Genomic DNA, 18,720 nt, shown 5'->3' on the forward strand with positions numbered 1-18,720 from the left:
CACAGTGATCAAAGATGAAGAGCAGGTGGTGCAAAGGAGAAGGAGGGGGAAGCAGAACGGAAAGGTGGGGTCAAAGTAGAGAGAGGCGAGGAGAGCCCATCCGGAACCAGACATTTCAGACCTCCGTACTTGTGGCCACAAAATTAGCTGACCTCTAGTCCCAGGCGCACGGGATCGTGAGCCAGTTTTGCTAGAGAAGAAACAGTGTAGGTAAACACCGCAGCCCACGTCCTGGAGAAGTGCCTGGTCATGTGTTGCGTGCCGCGGAGCTCTTGCTGGGCCCTGAAGCTAAAGGTTTGTCAGTCACACCCTGTCTCCCGTATTCCTAGGAACTAAGTGTAACGGTGCTGTAAGATTAACTCCTCTTCCTGAGGGATTAAAAACTCCTGCCTCCTCCTTCCATTTCATGTTCTCCCTATTGAGCAAATAAGTTTTGAAATCCTTCTTTGTGTCACACACGGCGCTGAGCATTTTGACGACTAGATGGCACTTAGGTGTAAGCGTCTTCATGCGTGTTCCCCTAAAACATTTGGCCGCAGCCCGGAGATCTCTTGTCTGTAGAACACTTGACTTGTAAACGATAGTCCTCTTTCAAGTTCTGTTGAATCACTGAATGAATGACTCTGTGCCCTCATTGACTAGTCCCAGCCAGAGAACTGGGGAGTCACAGGGTTCTGGAATCAGACATTTCAGTGGAAAAGACCTTGCAAGATTCTGTGAGAACTCTATGTCTTGGAAACCAGGAAGGCTCTCGGGAGGCTGGGCTGGCTGCCTGGCCCTGTGGGCATGAGGGCCGTCTTCCGGTCGGGCATCGGGCAGGCTGATTCCCAGGGGCTGGCCCCACGGGAGACCACAGGTAGGACCTATTCGACCTAACTTTCTCCCTCTCCCTCTCATAGAGTAACCTTTCTCCTTCCGAAGTTGTGCAGTGGTCCAACCACAGGGTGATGGAGTGGTTGCGATCTGTGGACCTGGCAGAGTACGCACCCAACCTTCGCGGGAGTGGTGTCCACGGAGGCCTCATCGTGAGTGGCTCTTTAGACTAGCCCACCTGTTTCGTGTAAACCGGGGTGGACCCAGGGAGACAGCCTTATCCAGGAAGCCACTGCTTTCTGCTGGTCTATGAAAATGAGGTCAGTCAGTCAGTGTGTTAGCATCTACTCGGAGCCAGGCCCTGTGCCGGGTAAACAGAGGGGAGTGGGATACAGGACAAGTGGGTGAGCATCCACCCCTCTCTGGAGACACCCCTCAGCCCATGAGGGCCTGTTTCTCAGTGCCCCCTCCTGGAGCCATCTGTGGTCCTCACCAGGTGGTCTCTGTTGTTTCTTAGATCCTGGAGCCACGCTTCACTGGGGACACCCTAGCTATGCTTCTCAATATTCCACCACAAAAGACGCTCCTCAGACGCCACCTAACCACCAAATTCAATGCCCTGATTGGTCCTGAGGCTGAGCAGGAAAAGCGAGAGAAAATGGCCTCACCGGCTTACACACCACTGACCACCACAGCCAAAGTCCGGGTGAGTTGCCAGGCCCTTCCTGGGGTGGCCACAGGGGACTGCCTTCTGGCATGCCTGTCGTGCTGCAGCGGGCCTGGAGCCAAGCCAGCAAGGGCCCTGGGGCACACGGATGAGGAGGTAATTAATTTGACAGAGAGAGAGACAGCCAGCGAGAGAGGGAACACAAGCAGGGGGAGTGGGAGAGGAAGAAGCAGGCTTCCAGTGGGGGAGCCTGATGTGGGGCTGGATCCCAGAACGCTGGGATCACGCCCTGAGCCAATGGCAGATGCTTAAGGACTGAGCCACCCAGGCGCCCCGAGAGTAGAGTTTTCTGCACACAGACAGACACCACATCCAGGAAGCACTGCTCTCGGGCAGCTAGCGTCTGTCCTCTGTCCCAATGCCACCTTGAGTCATCTTGCAAGCAGATCTGACTTCATGATTCTGAGTTCCCTTCAGCCAGGCTCATCCGTGGGCCGCCCTGCCGTGGGGGTCTTCGTCAGAACTGTCCTGCCCCCCCAGGGAGTGCTCCGATGGCCTTGTGCTGGGGACGCGGCCAGTGCACAGCTGTCCAGGGGTCCCGAGGTCGTGCGAGCAGCAGCAGCACTCAGTGGGGCTCTCTGAACCCCACAGAGCCTGTGAGGAACTGCCTGAGCCACACTGTCCTCCTCAGACTGCGGGCCCCCACACACAGTGTCCCCAGCAGTGCAGGGATGCCTAGGTCTAGCTGCAGTTCACGCACAGACTGCCGTCCCCAAGGGAGCGGGATCACGCATGTGTCTGGGGAGGCCAGCAGATACAGTGCCGCGAGAAGCCTGAACAAGCAGGAGGGGCCGCCTAGGGCTCCCGGTGCGGCCTCCCCGGGGAACGAGGCGCTGCGAGCCGCCATGCGTGAGGCAGGTCCTCCACCTCGGCTCCCTCGAGAAGTTCCCGGTCTCCCCTGGGGAAAGCACAACGTCACTCGTGGGCCAGCAGGGCCTGAGTTTCTCATACACAGTCTCGGAGGAGCAAGATACTCTCTCCTTGCTCAAGCTTATTTATCTGTTGGCCTTTCCCTAGCCAGGAGCTCTATTTTGTTGAGAATTTTTCCAGACGTCGTTTGCCTTCTTCCTCTGCTCATGGGCCCGCTCCTACATTGTGAGTCCTGTCTGCACACCGATTTGATAATCCCCTTCTCCTAATCTTGCATTTATTGTGTTTTAGCCAAGGAAACTAGGATTTTCGCATTTTGGAAACATAAGAAAAAAGAAATTCGATGAGTCGACGGACTACATTTGCCCCATGGAGTCCAGTGACAGTGCTGGTGACAGTCACAGGGCCTACAGTGGCTGCCAGGGCCTCAGCCCCCTCGATACACCTGAACTGGACGGGCTGGACCAGGTGGGACAGATTAGCTGATGGCCTTGCTACCTGTCCTCTCTGTGCACCCTGAGAGCTTCATCGTAACACCGCGTGTGTCCCCATAGAGCTGCACCTCACCCCCCACCCCTGTGCATGCCTCACAGAGAACGTTCCAGCTGCTGTGTACCCCAGGCCAGTCTCTCTCTGAACTCTGGGGGTGGCCAGGGTGTGAACTGGCACTTCTGCTAAGGGGCCAGGCTTTGGGGACTGTTGCCAAAGATGGACGTGGGAGGAAAGACACAAAGGTGCTTGTACTTCTGTAGTCATTCTTAGTGGCCGTCTTCAGCACCGGTGGAAACACACGACCCTGGACACGGGTCCAGAGACCACGGACGATCCCCAGAGGCTCGGCTCTCAGGCCCCTCTGCTGGGCTCCCATTGAAGGGCAATGTCAAATGCCTTAGGCCTGTGGCCACAGAGTCGTGGCTGAGATCCCAGGGATGGCAGCAGGGACTCCTGCCGCAGTGACGGCGTAACTGTTGTGCCTTACCCACAGAGGTGGTCACTTCTTTCTGGTAATAAAGACAATATTTATGTAGAAAGCAAACAGCGCCGCATACCTTTAACCTTTAACCTCACTGGGCGGGGAAGAGAGCTGGGCACAGCTGGAGATGGAGTCCTGCGTGTTGCCCAGCGTGGCAGCGGGTGGCCCTGAGCCGGTGCTCAGCCAGGGGCGCACTCGGCATTTGCCAAGTGTGGTGGACAAGGGGGCTGGAGCGGGGAGGGACCCTGTAGCCTTCCGAGAAGGTCTGTGGCCTCTTCGCTTCAGGCTCCACCTCCCTTTGTGACGCTGTGGGGAACCTGGTGCTCACTGACTGTCCATCACATCTGTCGTGCAGACCCCAGAGTCGGCTTCAGCAGCGTGAGCCCCCTAGGGGGGAGGGGGAGACAAGAAAGCGGCCTCGTGGAACCCGCCTCTGTTCTTTGTGTGGTTTGTTAGCCTCTCTGCTGTTGACCTGCCTGGGCCCATAACCGTTGTGGGGGCTGGTCTGTGTGTTGGCAGAATGGGACCAGCCCTGGCCTCCTGATTTAGAGGCTGGCTAACTGATAATGGCTCTTCCACATGGGCCTTGTCTGGACGAGGACTGGCGGGAGAGACACATCTCGCCAGTCTGGGTTCCTGCTCATAAGATTCCAGTTTGCCCAGGGCAGGGTTTGGCCCTACTGGGTCCCCTGGGCGTCATCTGCAAAATAACAGCGGCCTCATAACCGTCTGGCGGCAGGGGCAGGGCTTGATGGCCCCATTGAGGGCACTCTGATTCTGTCCCAGGCGGAGGCAATGCTCTGATTTGCTTCTTAAACTACCAGCAGCCCCAGGGAGGGCCAATAACCCTAGGCCGTGACCTCCTGGGACCCCTGAAGTCAGCCAGTGAGAACTGGACGAGTGCTCCAGCTGGCACGGCTGGTGCTTGGTCCCAGTACCCTGGACACTGAACGACAGTGCTTCTCGGGGGCTGGTAGCTGGGCATGGCTGTCGTCGAGCTCACGGGCAGGCTTTGTGCCTGATTTCCTATAGTGTCCTGGGGAGAGCGTCTCTGCATGCACCTGTTTTTAAACCCCGCATGAATAACATCACTGCATTTCTCTGTGGCCTCAAGCAGGGCCTGTGTCCCTTTGTGGGCCTCAGTTTTCCCACCTGGAAAATGTGGGATGATAGTTGAAGCCCTCTGAGGATGCTTCTAAATCTACAGTGTCTACGCGGGCTTAGGGAAGAGGGAGCAGACCAGCATTACGTGAGGAGGAGGGGAGGCGAGGGAGGCTGCTGGCAGTGAGGAAGCTTGTGAGCCGCTTCCGGGGGGTGCCCACCCGCACCAACACCGGGGCGGCAGCATGTGGGGTCCCGTTGTCTCCGGAAGTTGTCGGTGTATTCAGCATGCTGAGGCCCTCGTCCCTGCCGCTTCCTGCTCCTAGAAATAGCTGGAGCACGGAGCACGTGTGGCAGGGCTGCTTCTGAGAGGCCGTGTGTGCCCATCTCGCGTGCACCCTAGTGTCGGCGCCAGGACGGGCCTCGGGAGAGCGCGCACACGGCCGCGCGGGATGCTGGAAGCTCCGGCCTTCCCAAGGACACGAACAGCATGTGTGCTGCGCAGCTGTCCCTCCTCAGGGCCTGGGCCCCCTCCTCAGCCGCTCCCCCAGGACAGGCCTTGCATGCCTCCCTGTGAATCACAAGCTGAGTCCGTCCACGTGTGCTGACCAGACTGTGCCCGTTTTACAGATGGCCCCTTCGGAAGGTGCTGTGACGCAGATAGGGCTCCTCTCCCAAGACATTCACCGCCTCACGGTAGGATTCTGACCCTGTCTCCACAGTAGGCCAGGTGCCGGGGTGGCCCCACGAGTTTGGCGGCATGACACCCATGGCCTGAGACCTCCCCCCACCCCCTGCCAATCCCAAGCCTGTGTCCTGGCCTCTGCTAGGAATTCGAAGGATGGTGCCGAGCACTGTGGCCTGAGCAGGAGCCAGCCCTCCGTGGGCCTGCTGCTGAGCCCTGGGCTGCTGGGGGCACTGAGAAGGGTCACGGGCCTTGAGCCGAAACCAGCTAAAGCGTGCCAGGTCTTGGTCCTCTTCCCAGGCTCGGAGCTGGTGAGGAAACCAAGATGCTTGGCAGTTCGGGGTCACCTGCCTCGTCAGCCCAGTGCCCGGGCCTCCTCTCTGACCTGGTGGGCGCTGTGCTGCCCTCTCTGCCCATGAGACACACGTATTTCGTGACATGCCTCTGACTTCATGGATGTCCTGGGCATGTGGACACATCCTGGTGTGCCTCGTGGGGACAAACGGTGTCATGAAGGGGCAGATGGTGTCGGGGAGAGAAGCCGCTTTGGAGTAGGCCAGTCTGGTTCGAGCTGGTGCTCTGCCTCTTCCTAACTGTGGGACGTCAGGCGAGTCCTCTCTCCGAGCGCCAGCTTCTTTATCTGTAGAGTGGGGCTGATAAGAGCCTCTTCGCAGACAGACGAGAGCTGGCGGTAAGAGACAGCCACAGGGAAGGTTCACAGTGTGGAGGCCCCGCACCTTCCCCTGCCCGTGAGTCCTGGGTGGTCCCGTCACTGAGCCCGCTGGCTGTGGCGTCGGTCCCCGCGGAGGCCCCCGTCACCGTCCTTCGCTCACTGATCTGTCAGGGCACATGAAGGCTGTACCCAAGGACAAGATGGAAGGGAGTGGGGGGGACTCCCTGAATCGAGATGGGAGCATTTTTATTCTTCTGTTTCCCCTGGCTCACACACTGAAGAGAATGCACCCAGCCTTGCCCTCATCGCCACTAATAGGCCTTGGGTGGTCTTGAAATGGCAACTTCACGTCTAAGGTATGAGCGATGTATTGTCTTGATAGCGCAGTCTGTTCTGATTCCGTACGTGGGGTCCCTGGAACCCCGTGAACTTAGAGGGTGCGAGTGTCAGACGGGACCACACCGAGCGTCCCACTGCTTCCCACGTAGCTGCTGCAGGGAAGCCTTGACCAAAACCCTGCTCAACTGCCCCTGGGCTGTGTCCTTTCAGACGCTGCTGAGCCAGGACCAGCTGCTGAACGACTCTCGCCTGGCCGCTCCCAACTCTGAGGACTGGAGATGACGTTCTTCGTGGCCGAGAGCCCAGAGAGGCACGTGTGGGGGCCCCGAGTCTTTGCGTCCAGGGGGAGCTGGCATGGCCACCTGCAGAGCCCAGACAGGCTGGCGGGACACCTCGGACGTGTGTGCGGACAGGAGCAAGCAGAGCGGGGAACAGATGTCCAGCAGGTGGCCCTGGGGGCCTGGTGTTTTCAACCATGCTGTGCTCCTCACTACAGCTTTTATACCTTTTGTACTTTTATACGTGGACTGCACCCCACTTCTGTGGGAGGGCAGTGAGACGTCAGCACAGACTCAATGGCTCATGCTCTTCCAGGTGACGTTTGGGAGGTTCTCGTGCCAAAGGGGAAGGGCAGGGAGTTCATAAAAGCTCTGCTGGAAGAAAATTCTGGGAAAAAAAAGTTCAAGCTGTCCTGTAGTGGCTGAGCTGGCTGAAATGACAGGGAGCCCCTCCTGGCTGCTTCCACACATGGGGTACTTCCCTTCCCAGGAGCCCGGCCAGGGAGAGCACAGGGAAGGAGCAGTGGGACTCCTCCCACGGCCCTCACTGCCCTCGTCCTACCCTCCTCTGCAACAGGGCGTCAGGTGGTCAGTGTGGCTGGGCCTCCTCGGGTCTGAGCAGAGGCGGCCCCAGCACGCGCAGGCACACGGGCACCGTCACCCTAGTCTGATCACACAGCTCCCCCCTGTGGACGGTCCTCGCACACCCCGAACGTTTCCACCCAGCTGTCCTGCCCACAGCAGCCTGTTCCCTGTGGTGTCCCCTACCTGGGGAGAGGCCCAGGTACGTGCCCCCAGCCATACCGTCCCTCCCAGCCAGTCCCCCCACCGATGACAGCCCCATCCTCTTCCTCCCTGTCACAGCTCAGGCATCCTCTCTCCTCTGCTTTCCAAAGCTGGTCTCCTCCTTGGTCTGTCACCTCCCCAGTTGGTCCTTCCAGAAGTTGTCCCCTATCCCAGAGTGGCCTTCCCCCCAAAACCCCATTTTCATCCTGTTACCGTTCTGCTCAGAACCCCTCAGTTCCAGAATTGAGAGAGGAGTTCAAAAGCCTTAGGCAGCACCCAGGGCCCTTCTGAGTCTTCAGCCTCACAAACCCACTCTGTCGCCTGTGCCCCTGTCTTCCCTCACTGTGAGGTGTCGTTTTCCCCCTGGTCCCCCTCACAAGGCCAAGTTCTGCCCGTCAAGAGCCAGCAAGCCACCACTTCTTTCAGGAAGCCCTCACTGATGCGTTGCTTGGAGGTGCGTGTGTCCCACTGTGCTGTCTGTGCTCGAGCCTGGGACCGCCTGGTCCTCCCATTGTGCGTCTGTCTCGCTCACCACAGCCACTCTCGGCACAGACGCACCGAGCACCTGCTGTGGGCTCACTCCTGTACAGACGGGAGTAAGAGAGCCCTGGTCCTCAGACCGCACCAGGACTCCACGCAGGCCGTGATGCCGTGGCAGACGCACCGAGCACCTGCTGTGGGCTCACTCCTGTACAGACGGGAGTAAGAGAGCCCTGGTCCTCAGACCGCACCGGGACTCCACGCAGTCCGTGATGCCGTGTTCCGTCCACTCACCCCTTCGTGTGTGCGGGTTAAGCGTGTTCCGTGCCAGGCTGAGAAGGGCCGGAGATCTAGGCACGAATGTCAAGGTCCTTGTCTGAGGTGCTGCTGGTCTAGTGGGTACACCTCTGTTTCAAACACGTGTGCTGAAAGTTACAGGTGCTCTGATAGAATGGAGAGCTGGGGGAGCGGACGGAAAAGGCTTCAGGAAGAGGGGCTACTTGATTTCAGAAATGAGTCTCGTTCCCCGAGTGTAACAGAGGGGAAAGGCGCTCCAGGCAAATGGCCCTGGAACATCCCAGCACATCCAAGCAAGTGCCCGAAGCCGCTCAGACCAGAGCAGGGTGGCTCAGCCTCTGTGCGGTTGTCACTTAGGGCTGGATAGCTGGTCGTGATGGGGGCTGTCTCGTGTGCTGCGGGACGTCGAGCACCGTCCTCCACTTCCTGGAAGCCGGGAGCACCCCTCCTCTGCTTGTGACAACCAAAAGTGCCTCCAGACTGCGCCGAATGTTCCCCGGGGGGCAAAACTGCCCTCATTGAGAACCACTGATGCGGTAAAAGTGGGAGGCCCAGGGAAGGAAAACCTGGTAAGGTCAGCTGCTGGCAGATCAGGAAAGGCCCTGTGAGCCAGGTCCTGTGGAAACACAGGTGGCCGGGCGGGGACCAGCGAAAGCAGGGAGTAAGCAGGTAAGCTCTGTGCTAGAGGAAAGAATGAGGGTGGGTTCTTTCTCCTCCTCCTGCACCCAGCGGAGTGTCTTCCTCCAAGTAGGGATCTGCTGGGGGGGCGCTGAACACGCATGGGTGAAGGCTTGCAGCCCCTCCCCCCACACCCACTGCACCCCTACCTGCCCTCTGTGAGACCATCCCTAGGCAGGGCACAGCTGCACTTCGGTGAATTCTCTAGAGCCATCTTACCCTCTCCTGTACCCCTCACACACGCACGTGCACGCACACACTAATCCAGTGACACTTGTCGCAGCAACAATGCTACAATGCCAGTTTTTGCAGAAAGGGAAGGACTTGGAATTAAGCACCCAGGTCTGAAGGCCAGCGTCGCTGCCTCCTGTTGGAATGACGGGAGGACAACAACTTCGTCTTAGAGCCTCACTTTCCTCATCTGTAACTCGGAGAACAAAGTCCCCAGGGAATCTCTGCCTTGTTATGAGAATGACTCAAACTAAGGTGCCGGACGGGTTCTACCCACGCCAGGTCACGGAGCAGCACGTCAGCCTGGCCGCAAACAGCCAAGGCTGGTGTGGTCACGTCACTTGGGGTTAGCAGTGGGAAGGATTTCAGGAATACTCCTGGAGCCTAATCTCCTTTGCAAGTTCCGAAGCTTCTGTGCTCACCACCCACCCTGCCACACCAGAATGGGGCCTGGCATTTAGAAGATGCTAAAAAACCAGGGCCCTTGTCTCCGTCCATTGCGCAAAGCCCAGGGAGTCTAGCATGGCTGGGGCCTGCCTGCCCTGCGGCTCTACGACTGCTCTAATGCCTTGTAACACCGTTCCCACTTCCAGGGTCTCCTGTGGAAGAAGAAGAGTGCACATGGGGGTGCCTGGGCCCTCTAGCAGGTCTGACTGTAACAACAACGTTCTGGAGAGGGGAGTTCGAGAGAGAGTAGTGGAGTTGATATGACCCCACTTGGATCCTTCTGGAATTCTGCCCCTGTACTTTCGCCAGTTCTGACCTCCCTTGGACACACACAAGACCGTTCACATGTAGGGCTGGCCAAGGCCTCCTAACTGCCTGGCGGGTTCCCCACAGAGCCACATCTCCCGGGCCATCTGCTTTGTCCTGAAGTTGATTTCATTAAACTATGGGGCAAGATTCTGAAGCGGAGTTCCTCCGAGCCTCCCAAGCTAGGAGGCCTCAGAAACCAGTCTGCCTCCGGCCCCTTGAACGCTTCTTAGGCCCACCCCGAGTGAGAAGCCACGTGCCGGAGGGTGCGTTACAAGGCACTTGGGAGCACATCCTGGTTTAATGTGGTGAGGCGAAGCCCGCTCTGAAACAGATGCCAGGGGCCAGGCAAATCTGCCGGGAGCGAGGGCGGTATCAGTAAGTGAAAATCATATCCGTGGTGTAGCCCAGTTTCTCCAGGTTAGGGCGAGCAGCCGTCTGGATCAGGGGCAGTGGGCCACACACCAGGATGAGCGTGGACGGCCCAGGAGGAGGGAGGTGCTCCTTGATCATGTTGGCGGTGATGTAGCCTGAGCTGTACTTCCAGCCTGAGATGAAGCACAAGGAGAAAAGAGCTGTGAGGGTGCCGGGTGCAGCCCCTGACCCCAAGCCTCCGGTCCTCACCCCCCCACCTCCAAAGAGGGAGGCAAGGCTACTCTCCAAGGCTTAGAAGTCTGCACTGCTGCTCTCTGCAGAGAAGCCGGGAAGCAAGGACATGGGAGACCCAGGCAGCCTTCTTCAGTATTGACCCCGGATCCCAGGCTCACTGCTGGGACCGTGAGGCCCCCAGCTAGTGTCTGATGCCGCAAGCAGGGGCAGGGATGGAGAACACAACGGTGAGGTGTGGTGTGAGTCAAGGCGGGGAGCTGGGGCTGGGCAGGGTGGAGCAGGCCTGGGGTCTGTGGCTCAGTTGGGTGGCGCCCTCTGCTGGGCATTGAGCTATATGACAAGGCAGGCACAGCCGGGTGCCATAGCAGAGGCAGCTTGAAGGTGCAGGGTGTGGGTGGTGGCTGGGTGCTGGCTAGGGCTGCCGCAACTGCCTGGGGCTCCCCATGTGATGGCTGCTGTCCAGGAGAAGCTGGGTGGTAAGGGGGCGAGGGGTCCATGGCCATGTGTGTGATGTCTGGATGCTGTGTCGAATGTAGCATGGGTATCCCTTGGGTATCCCTCCAAGTCCCTCCTGAGGTTTAGTGCGTGTATGGACTGCTGCTATCAGACACCTGCCCCTGACTGCTCTTACAAGCAGGTTGTCCCCACTCCTCTCTCCCTCAAGCGCGGGGACAGAAATGATGGTCTCAGCTCCCAAGCACAGTCCTTTTAGCAAACAAACCCAGGGACTAGTTCTGAGGTGGGTCAGGGTTGGAGCTAACCCACAGTGGGGACCATGGGGGTCGTACCAACAGGAGGCCTGTCCAGGGTGTACCATAGGTCGAACTGCTCTGGGTGAGTTCTGGCAACTTCTTCAAGCTCCTTTCTCACCAAGATATCCTCCTCTGTCTAGAAAAGAAGCAACAGGAGCAAAGCCCCTCTGGGGACGTCCTACTTGGTCCCCACACTGAGCACATGGCTCAGCACACTTCTGCCCTAGCTGCCCCCACTCGAGTGGGAGTGCTCTCGCCACGACTCCTGGGGCAAACAAAGGTTCTGCTGCAGCTCCTGCACTCCCAGCCCTCTCTCTCGTGGGCACTGCTGTCCAGCTGGAGGCCACGGCCGGGCCCCAGCGGGGTGGCCTCACTCAGAGGTCCCAGCCCCCCACCCCCAGTTGGAACCCAGTCGGAACGAGCTGAGTGTGGGCCCAGGAGATCTTCAGGGAGTGCAAGGGGTGAAGGCAGCAACATGTAAGGTACCAGCCGACACAACAGCGCGGGAGAGCTGAAGCAGCGGGAAGCAGAGGCTGGAGCTCGTCCCCGGCTCAGAAGTGCCGCAGAGAGGGCCTGGGTCTTAAAATGTTCTCGTCACCGTTCTTGGGCCAGCAATTCTACTTCTAGGATCCTATTTAAGAAAATAATCTAAAAGGCATCAAGCCTAGGCAGTATCGTTCATTTTATCCTTTACAACTGTGAAAACTGAAAACAATCTGAATGCAGAAAATACAGTAAATTATGGTGCAACTTGATACAGACCGATGAAGATATAAAGAGGTTTGATGAGAAGAAAATGTTCACGTAATGTTGAGTGAGAAAACCAAGCAATACATAAATGTAACTGCAAATACTGGTGTGTAGAGAAGAAAGAAAAGTCAAGTATTTAGATACTTCTGTATTTTCTGAAATTTCTACTGAGGGTATCTATGATTTTATACTCAGAAAAACAGAATTCCATGTGAAGGAAGGAAAGCTTAGTCCATAGGGTGGCTGGGGAGACAGTTAAAAACAAGTGGAAAACCAGGCCTGGACTTCTCTCCTCTGGCGGCTGCACCCCCAAACCCCGGCTGAGCAGGGGCAGCGAGAGCTGGGGTGGGGGGCGTGAACGCGGGCGCCCCGCTGAGCAAACATGCCATCCTGCCCCTCCAAGCTCAGGGCCAACTCGGCAGAACTGACCTGGTTGGCAAAGATGAGGGACATCCTGGTCCTGTCGCTGGGGTCCTTGGTGATGTGGCGAATGAGCTGCAGCATGGGCGTAATCCCTGGGACGGGAGCGGGCGGGACACAGCTAGCAGCTCGCCCTCCCCCTCCAGCACCCGTGATCCCCGGTCTGCAGCCCCTCACAGTCTGCCTTAGCCCCAGTCCTACTTGTCTCACGCCTGCCCCCAGACTCAGAGTGGAAAACTGCCCTTCTGTTCTCATGTCCACATGGCAAGATGGAAGGAGCCCTGGCTCTGAACAGGCTGGTTTCACACCCAGCCCCCGCCCCCCCTTCACCCCCCCATCTTGCTGTCTGAGGAGGGTGAGTCAGGTGCCCGTCTGAGCTCTTCGGTGTCCCCATGCGTGCAACAGAATGAATGACAAGTAAGTGTGATCGTTTTATAAGCACCTATGATGGTGCCTGGCACATTGCAGGTGTCCTTACACATCTGTTCTAGTCTTTCAGACATGAATTCTCAAGGGATGGGAAGCATCGGGCTTGACCTGCTGGGAGACCATGTGTGGGCCTACTCAGCTCGGTCCCCAGACTCTTCCAGGGGCCCCAGCTTGACTTCCTGGGGCGGCCAGCACGTTGGGTCAGGGGAGCAGGGTACGTGGGGTCCGTTCCCAGGCCTGTCACCAACCCTGCACTCCCATCTGAAGCAGCCATGGAAGGGTCTCCTCCAGGATCAAATGACTCCAAAGTGAGAAGGGTCTCGGGGCCCACCCTGTGGATGAAGCCCCGGAAGCCTCTCACCTGTGCCCCCAGCGATCATTCCCAGGTGACTGACCAGCTTCCTTTCAGGCTCACTCGTCTTGTATGCCTTGATTGAAAAGTTCCCTAGAAACACAGAGGCCCCCTCTGACTTCTGCAGCCCTTGCCTGAGAGCTTGTAAGAGATCACGGGCTTTCCTTGGGTCTCCCAGGAGGCACGGCCACCCGAGGAAGGGGCCGCACGGTTCTTAACCAGAGAAGCCTGCCAGGGCGGCCCCCTCCGCCATCCCCGGTGCCCCGGTGCGCAAAGTGGAAACCGAGCCGAGGACTCGCTGGACCTTTTGTTCTGAGGAAGGAGGGGTTCGCGGTGAAGTTAAGCGAGCCTCACAGAGCACTGCCAGCCACAGCATGAACGAGCGAGTCAGTGAGGAGTACGTGGTAAGGACGAGTGTGGACGCCATCCCTCCGTCTTTCCACTGCTCAGCCTTCGCAGGCACCTCTTCTACATCGGGCATCGTGCTGGAGGTCCAGTTTCCGTGAGGAAACACCCCAGCACTCTCCTACCTTAGTGAAGCTTACGATCTCGTCAAGTATGTGTGTTGAGTGAATGTACGAAGGCTTTAAGCACAAGTCCTAGGACCCAACCCTGAGAGGTTTTCTACAGCAGTGGAACCACCACAGGATTCTTCTTCCTTTCAGCGGGAGGCCCAGTGTGAGCCCCCCAGTACCTGGCTCATGATAGAACAGGCGACCGCTTGGCCCTCGGAAAAGGATGGTGTCCCCAATGTTCATGTTCTCCAAGTGCTGAGTCATCTTCCCCCCTTCTGGATAATTGGGGTGCACGTCTTTGAAGTAGATCTGAAACATAAGACAGCCTGGCTTGTATACCCTCAGACTGGAGGCCACAGCTGCATACAACTCAGAATTGCATTTGCTGCTGGAAACATTGCTGTGCGAGTCCTCTGCACTCACAGTTGCTCCAAGCACCCCTGAGGACTTCACCGAGCCCGTAGCTTCGCTGTTCCATGCCACTGCCGCAAAGCCCTTCCGAGGACATGGGTTCCTTCTCCACCCCACCACCTTTCCTAGGCTTGGGGGGGTGAGGCAGCCGGACGCGGCGGGCACACTTACCTTTATAATCAAGTCCACAAAGCCTCGGTCATCATCGCTGGACACCGGCGTGTAAGCCCTGACCACCAGAACACCATCAATTTTGGCCAGGAGATGGACATAGTTACCTACAGGAAAGGCATCCCATGTTAAACGTGAGCACAGCCCGCCGAAACAGGACCCGGGACTCCCACAAAGGGCGAGCTTCAGGGAGGCGAGTGCCTGGTGTGGCGGCGTGCACGGCAGCAGGGCTGGGCGGGGAAGGCGCCCAGAGCCGCGATGCCTGGGTCCCAGGCCTGCCCTTGTCGCTCTGCATACAGCCCTGGGCAAGTGACTTCGCCTCTCCGGGTGAGTGGGGACGATAGGCCTGCCCTGCCTCCCTCCCGGTGGAGTTGGGAGCTTCACGTGAGTGCCCGCTGCCGGCGTCAGAGGCCCCTGTAGAACGGGACGAGCTCGCTCAGGTTGGAGGCTGAGTATTAAAAATAACAGAAAGGGGTGCTTCCCTTTTAAAGCAAAATCTGTTGCCTTCACAAAGTCATTTCTTCCTGACCTGGGTGGATCGCTGGGGTCTGTGAATGAACCACCGCCCCCTCATCTGCCCCTGCTGCCTGGCACAGGGCTGGCCTAGGCTCATACGCACGCTGGGTCCCCGGGTTTAGACACCACAGACCAGGAATTCTAGAAAGAGTATCGTGTCTTCCTGGCCTATGGCTCTGCTTGAGGAAGAGTAAAGTTTTGAGCCGTGGAGTTCTGCCCCTGCAGGGTAGAACCGAACGGACCGGGACTACCTCCCAGTGTCACAGGATGGGCGGGGCTGCTCAGGTCGCTGCTGGATCTACAGTGGGACACTTGGGTGACTACGAGGAATAGTGGTGTGAACAGTGGTGCGGGCAGGAGCCGCTAGGAGACAGAGGCAAGAGGAAGCTCTGTGCCATCCCAGGGAGTAGAAACTGCAGGAAAGACGGGGCGGATATGCCGACAGTTGGGGAGAGCTGGCAGAGACAGAAAGGAGGAGGAGGAAGGGCAGAGAGGAGAGGAGGAAGGCGGCACCTGAGGAGCGGGTCCTTCCAGTTGCTTCGGAGCGGAAGCCCTGGAAGTCCTCGGGGTCTCCGAGGAGGCCCTGAAGACTGAGGTGCAAACACTCGGGGTTAAGAAAGGACAGGCTCTACACTGGAATTAAACTGAAGGGAAGGGAAAGAAGAAAGAACAGGCTCAGCCACTCTGGCTATGGCCTGGCTGCATGTTGGGGACACGCAGAAATAAATGCCCGAGGCAGCTTCCTCCTGAGAACAAATATGAACCCGGGGACCTCAGAAAGGCTTGTTCAGATGCAGCCAACCTAGGCCTGGCCTGGCCATGTCCATCCCCAGAGAAAATGGGGCTGCCCTGGTGGGCCCCATTTCTCACCTGCTTTGTTTCAGCTGAGCTGGGAGTCCCTCATAGCGGACTCTTCCAGAAGCCTCTAAACTACCTGTCATGCTAACTCTGCACCGCCTGCACCAGGGTGAAGAAGACGATGGGTCATGGCAGATTCTAAGAAATTCTATTTCTCATCATTTTTCCTTCTTTTAGGCTTCTTGCCAACAGGACTGACCCCACAGGCCAGGCAGAGGGCTGGAAGGCAGGCTGACGCGGAGCTCTTGTGGATGGAGACAGGAAGAAGCAGCAGCAAGGAGGCTCAGGGGCCAGGCTGGCTGCCTGGTGAGTGATTTCATGACCTGATAGAGGAGAGGTCAAGGTTCTGTCCAACACACACAGGACAAGGAGGCAGGGATTAGGGTCTCCACCAGGCTGGCAAGCATCACTGGCAGTTTGTTCAATGCTCTGAATCCCCAGGCTGTGGACCTAGCAGAGGTTTTCTATCTCACTAAGACAGACTTGGGCGTCTGGCAGTGTTACAGACTAGAAATGGGGTAACTCGGAACTCTAGGCCTCCTAGGGCTGGTATCACGCTGGGTCCCTCCTTGTGTTGGTCTGAGGTGTCTGCTAAAAAGACACCGTGCAGGGAAGACACATCTGACTCCCTCCTGCCTCTCTACATATTCTGGGCCTTTCTCCTGACTGTAGAGGACATCAGTTCCCTCCATCCCTCACATGTACACAGCACTTTGCACGTTGTCAATTTTCACACCCATCAGTCACTTTACCTTCACAACAGCCCAAGTGGCAGGCAGGCCCGGGAAACTCCATTTCATAGACCAAGGCTCAGAGAGGTTGAAGGACTTGCCTAAGGTTGCCCAGCAAGGAGACTGTGATGAGATCTTAGACTTTCTGATTCTAGATTCACGTCGTTTCAATACTCACTGAGACATCACTGTGTCAGCCCACATCGAACAATGAGAAAGGAAACGGACTGCCCCCTAGCGTATCTCTCTACAGCTCTGAGCTTACCTGTCTTACGAAAGGTTAACAGGGCAACCTCTACAGCCCCACTGAGTTTCAGAGAGGAAGAGAGTGCCTGCAAGACCCAGTCCTGGTGATGACCCCAAACCCCACTCACCTACAGGAAGCCCCAAGACATGGTCTGGTGAGGGCAGTCCAAAGCGGAACCTCCGGGTGTTGTGGTTGATTTCCTATAAAATAGAAAACAGAGCAAGCTCTGTCAGCTTTCCAGAAGCCTTTCTGAGCAACTCAAATGCCTGGGAAAGGAAAGAGCTCTATTTGGTAAGAGCCCAGTGCGTGCGCGCGCGCGCACACACACACACACACACACACACACACACACGGAGGCAGTGGGGAGCAAACTGGAGGCCATGAAATGCCTGTCCCACGGCCCTGCCTTCCCAGCCAGCACATTCTCCACCACTCTTGTCCTCTTCTCTTTCAAGCTGACAGTGGAGGGGGTGGGCTGACTCCACTACCTCTTTCTCAATCAGGGGCAGCGGGTACTTGGTTTCAGAGTCCTGTAAGGTGGTATGTCTTCTCCGTGAGTTCATATTCCTCAGGGCCAACAGGACCACGGTGACTCCAATGATGGTGATGGCAAGGAGCAGGGACGGGTCCTAGCCGGACAGAATGTGAGCAGAGCACCTCAGGTCCTGCCTGCCCTGGGCACAGCAGCACCCTCCCCCCACACCAAAGGCGCAGAAGAAGCTGGGCTGTGCCCAGAAGCCAGACAGAGGGAGAGGTAATAAAACAGAATGCAGGGCGCCTGGGTGGCTCCATCCGTTGGGTGTCTGCCTTCAGCTCAGGTCAGGATCTCAGGGTCCTGGGATTGAGCCCCACATCAGGCTCCCTGTTCAGTGGGGAGTCTGCTTCTCTGTCTCCCTCTGCTCCTCCCTCCAACCCCCCCACCTCCACGCTCTCTCTTTCTCAAATAAATAAATAAAATCTTAAAAAAAAACACACAAAAACAATGCAGGCTGATCCTATGGAGGACCTGGAGGATAGGGAGGAGCCAGCTGCAGATGAGACAAGGCCAGGCAGAATTAATGTCACCAGGCCCTTCCTTCCCAGCTGCCTCCAACTTGGTACATCCAGGGGTGCAAGTCCTGGGAGTCCCCTCCTTGAAGGGATGGTGCTGCTGCTGCTGCTTTTTTTCTCTTTCTTTCTTTCTTTCTTTCTTTCTTTCTTTCTCTTTTTTTTTTTTTTTGGAGAGTGAGGGTGGGTGGGGAGGGAGAGAGAATTCCAAGCAGGCTCTACCGCCTGAGTCTGATGTGGGGCTCAGTCTCAGGGCCTTGGGATCACTTCGGAAGCTTAACCAACTGAGCTACCCAGGCACCCCTGATGGCACTGCTTCTAACCCACAGTCTATTATGAACGTCCCAGCCCCCGAAGACAGAACTGAAGAGGGAGGATAGACGCTGTGTCCTCCAGCAGGTACTTGCCGCTGACTGCTAGGCAGGGGATGGGGCTCACCACCCCCAGTACTCCCTCAACCAGGTTCGGGCGGGTTGGGGTGGGGTGAGTACCTCCGATCTGGGGGTGCTCCATTACCTTAGCGCCTCGGGACACACCAGCACCCTCCAAGGCAGGCGAAGGCGGCCTGGCCACTCGATGCAGCCACTCGGTTGGGCTCTCGCCCCCGCCCCCAACCCCGCCCCGCCGCCCGCTCCGCCGGCCCGCCCGGGGTCCGACCCCAGCTAGCGGCGGCGGGACCGGGGAAGGGCCGCGGCGCCCCGCTCGCCGCCACCCCACGCTGCCCTGGCGCCTCTCGGGCCCGCCCCGCTCCCCGCCCCTCGCGGCCCCGCCCGGCCCACGCCCTGGGCCTCGCCCGCCGAGCCGGCCCGGGACCCCGTCGGACGTCCGCGGCCTCGCCCCGCCGCGCCCCGGGCACCCACCCGGAACGAGACGCCGAACATGTCGTCGAAGTGGGGCTGGCTGCTAGGCCGCGGCGCGTCGGGCCAACTCGGGGGCGCGCCCGCAGCTCCGCCTGGCGGACCGGGAAGCCTCGCAGACTCGCGGGCCGACGCCAGGGGAGGCGCTAGGCCGGCAACGCGCGCCCGGCCGCCCCCGCGCACCCCGCTCCCCCCTCCCAGGAACCCCTGCCCGCTCCGCCGCCCCGCTCACAGCGTCCCCCGAACCGCTCCGCGGACCATCCCCGGTAACCCCTGCCGCTCCCCCCGGGCCGCGCACAGCACCCCCCCGGAACCCCTCCGCGGACCACCCCCGGACCTGGCGAAGCACCCGGAACTGCCGGACCCCCGGT

The 18,720-nt window shown here is 58.4% G+C and overlaps 2 protein-coding genes across 10 annotated transcripts in view; one reads left to right on the forward strand and one right to left on the reverse strand.

Moving 5' to 3' along the window:
- Window positions 1-6,877, forward strand: part of PPFIBP2 (PPFIA binding protein 2) — a 141,115-nt gene extending 134,238 nt beyond the window's left edge. For 6 of the 7 annotated variants that reach the window (XM_008683817.2, XM_040630741.1, XM_040630740.1 and 3 more), the window contains 5 exons: window positions 900-1,025; window positions 1,331-1,519; window positions 2,702-2,878; window positions 5,115-5,180; window positions 6,392-6,877. In XM_008683817.2, the coding sequence (XP_008682039.2) occupies window positions 900-1,025; window positions 1,331-1,519; window positions 2,702-2,878; window positions 5,115-5,180; window positions 6,392-6,463 (630 nt within the window). In that variant the 3' untranslated portion in view covers window positions 6,464-6,877. The remainder of the gene's footprint in view (window positions 1-899; window positions 1,026-1,330; window positions 1,520-2,701; window positions 2,879-5,114; window positions 5,181-6,391) is intronic. The other variant, XM_008683819.2, reaches the window with a different exon arrangement.
- Window positions 6,878-9,966: 3,089 nt separating this feature from the next.
- LOC103656425 (NADH-cytochrome b5 reductase 2) lies at window positions 9,967-18,419 on the reverse strand. 3 transcript variants are annotated; one of them, XM_040630744.1, is made up of 9 exons: window positions 18,353-18,419; window positions 16,934-17,074; window positions 16,573-16,645; window positions 14,094-14,200; window positions 13,691-13,820; window positions 13,006-13,089; window positions 12,225-12,310; window positions 11,082-11,181; window positions 9,967-10,232 (listed from the first exon to the last, which is right to left on the reverse strand). In XM_040630744.1, exons 1-9 carry the CDS (start codon window positions 18,371-18,373, stop codon window positions 10,060-10,062), a joined length of 915 nt encoding a protein of 304 aa, XP_040486678.1. In that variant the 5' UTR covers window positions 18,374-18,419; the 3' UTR covers window positions 9,967-10,059. The 3 variants fall into 3 exon arrangements, with proteins under 3 accessions (XP_040486678.1, XP_040486679.1, XP_040486680.1); XM_040630745.1 differs by lacking the exon at window positions 18,353-18,419 and adding an exon at window positions 18,009-18,079; XM_040630746.1 differs by lacking the exon at window positions 16,934-17,074 and having other exon boundaries at window positions 18,353-18,388.
- Window positions 18,420-18,720: the final 301 nt, after the last annotated feature.

This window comes from Ursus maritimus, unplaced genomic scaffold, assembly GCF_017311325.1.
Source record: "Ursus maritimus isolate PB19 unplaced genomic scaffold, ASM1731132v1 scaffold_16, whole genome shotgun sequence".
NCBI classification, from domain to species: Eukaryota; Metazoa; Chordata; class Mammalia; order Carnivora; family Ursidae; genus Ursus; species Ursus maritimus.

What these genes read in the sequence shown, in the direction of transcription:
- LOC103656425 (XM_040630744.1), bottom strand. Translation starts at nt 18,373, where the DNA reads ATGTTCGGCGTCTCGTTCCGG. An exon ending in TTGTGGACTTGATTATAAAG is followed by an intron (nt 13,821 to 14,093) that starts GTAAGTGTGCCC and finishes CTTATGTTTCAG; the next exon opens with ATCTACTTCAAAGACGTGCA. An exon ending in CCCTCATCTTTGCCAACCAG is followed by an intron (nt 11,182 to 12,224) that starts GTCAGTTCTGCC and finishes CTTCTTTTCTAG; the next exon opens with ACAGAGGAGGATATCTTGGT.